General features: G+C 39.2%; 1 protein-coding gene across 2 annotated transcripts in view; it reads right to left on the minus strand.

Annotated features, from left to right (window-relative positions):
* The window catches only part of LOC138023511 (PP2C-like domain-containing protein CG9801), a 30,481-nt gene that overhangs the window by 26,956 nt on the left and 1,025 nt on the right, over positions 1-2,500 (minus strand). The window contains exons 1-2 of one of the 2 annotated variants that reach the window (XM_068870511.1): positions 2,289-2,307; positions 1,871-1,975 (exon numbers count right to left, since the gene is read on the minus strand). In XM_068870511.1, the coding sequence (XP_068726612.1) occupies positions 1,871-1,914 (44 nt within the window). In that variant the 5' untranslated portion in view covers positions 1,915-1,975; positions 2,289-2,307. Of the gene's footprint in view, positions 1-1,870; positions 1,976-2,288; positions 2,308-2,500 lie in introns of those variants that run through there. The other variant, XM_068870510.1, reaches the window with a different exon arrangement.

The following is a 2,500-nucleotide window of genomic DNA, read 5'->3' on the forward strand; positions in this document are numbered from 1 at the left end:
GCCGACTGCACGAGGAAAAACAATCGTTTTTTGCGTCCTTATGTCTTATCTTTAGGCACGCAGTTTAACACACGTATTTGCCGAACTGTGCAAAACAACGGGATCGATTTTTTTACTACAACGTGAATCTTCCATTCCTAATCTTAACTACAAAAATATTCGTACATGCACCACTTCAGAGCAAAATGAATAATCGCGAAGTGAAGTGACGTTTTCTTTGCCAGAGCTTTCGTTTTCTTCATGATCGCCAGGAGCACTACCGAATGGCGAAAAAGATTAAAAGACAGGGAAGTAAGCTCAACCTTTCTTGGCATTATTACCTGTATTTCGGTTGTGGTCTTTCGCTACACCTGGGACGTCCGGTTGTTCGAAAGCCGATTAACGCTAATCCCAGATTAAAAATTAAACCACGGAGTTTATTTCTCTATTCCCAAATGTTGTTCAACGCTGATATTCGGCAAAATTTTGCATTAGAGGAAGTCAATCTTGAAAGTCAAACATAAGCAAAAGAAAGGTCACCAAAACGTTGAAAAAATAGAACCAAATTTTACGCTAATCCTGGATTAAGTTACTCGGCTTTCGAACAACCGGAAATTGCACGACAGGTGACTCGGTTGATTGAACATCGCCGGACTTTAGCGCGCCGAGAGATCACGGGTTTAAAACCCCGGTCGGTTCGTCACTCAGGGTATTAAAAATAACTGATGAGAAAGTGCTGCATTTGTAATTTAATCTGCAAATGGTTAGACGTTCAAGCTTCAAGTCTTCTCGGATAAAGACTACAAATCGTAGGCCTCGTCTCACAATCGACCTTCCTGTTAATCATAGTTTATAGAGGGTGTGTTTATGAAACCGGACAAATTTCTTTGTTGTAGGTTTTTGTTCTCTTTTTTGGCCTTGACCGTGCACAAAACACAATAGTTATTTACTCCGTACTGAGGAACTAACGGATAGAAACGTGTTGGTTACGTAATTCACGCATAGTCGGAAAACAAAAGATTGTGCACGGTCGTGCATGACTTTATGACATAAATCTTGGCATCTTTGTTTGTTCCTCTGATGTTTGCCGAGCTTCAAAACCATTCCCCTCTATTACGGTGAGTATGTGTTAATCAACACTTTAGAACTTTTAAAGAATCTACACTCTGAACGTTAAGAGTACTGTAGCGGGAAGACTCTGGTGTTGGTGGTCTAGCTAGATTCATCTCTCGGGATAGAAACCACCACGAGGCTGTATGCGATATGCGCGGTATATAAATCCATTACTATTATTCACCTTATCGAAAACTCGTGAGGCAAGTACGAGGTTTGAATGCTTTCACAGCAAACAAAAAAAAAATTCCCTTAAGCTCACTCGTGCCCAACAGCCTGATATGAAGTCGTTTTGGCGCGTGTTCACCGGCGAAGATCACATTGTTGTCACTCGACAATCCGAAAAAAAACCCTGACTTGGTAAAAAGAAAGCTACATATAAATTATAGTGCAGGCCTTCGCTGATTGTCACATTCACGGGTTATTTGGCTCACAGTTCTGAGCTTTAATTCTTTGAATGTGTATGTAAGTATTCCCCTCATTTCGAGGCCCTCTAGATAATAAAGCATTTGTTATTTTAAAGTTTTGCAAAGCTAGTGACTCTAATTTTATGCGAGTGGCAATTCGGCTTCAGTTTCCGGATTACTCCCGTCGCGACGAGGAAGTTGCGGTCGTCTCGGTTCGGAAAATACGTATGAATGTGTTTCTAAAAATAACGATTATGCTAATCGTCGACGACAAAACCCGAATTCTTCCTTGTTTAATTTTTTACAAACAAAAAACCAAACTTTCGTCCACAATAAAATAAAATAAAATAAAAGACTTTCAAAGATCTTACCTAAGATTTTCCTTCAATGCTTGAAAAAGCCGACACAACCACATTCAGATTCAAGGCCGGTGATTATCAGAGGCGATCCTATTTTCAGTTCTCCGATGAAAGTATCTGAAATTTCAAAAACAAAAAGCTTCTTTCGTTTATTGATGTTTACTAACAATGTACTGAGTAAATTGTTAGTGACCTAAAATTAGAAAGAGATGCTAGTCCAACCACGAAATCAATGAATTTTTCCCCAAAGAAATTTCCAATCCGGCTTGAAAGACCTATTTATTGCTTGCAACAAATTTGCTTTCAATGGATGCACACGTTTATTCGCTTGAATAATTCGGCTTGTTTGCGATCCTTGAAAGCAAGCATGGGTAAAAATAAGGTTTTTTCTTATTTGTATCTCGAGTAGTACGTCTTTCAATGGAATGACCTGCCACTAATTGAGACTCTCTGAGGGCCTCGTTCGCTTTAAATATTTGCTTGTGTTCCCTTGTTCCCCAAATTACTTTCAAACGTGTTCCCAGCTTTTTGATCCTAAAATTGCTTTAAATTGTTTTTGTTTCCTTGTTCGCTAAAATATTTTGATATTGTTCCTCTGTTCCCCAGTTCAAATTAGCCATGTTCTCTTGTTTCCCAAACCCC

Source organism: Montipora capricornis, chromosome 11, assembly GCF_036669925.1.
Source record: "Montipora capricornis isolate CH-2021 chromosome 11, ASM3666992v2, whole genome shotgun sequence".
In the NCBI taxonomy this organism is placed as follows: Eukaryota; Metazoa; Cnidaria; class Anthozoa; order Scleractinia; family Acroporidae; genus Montipora; species Montipora capricornis.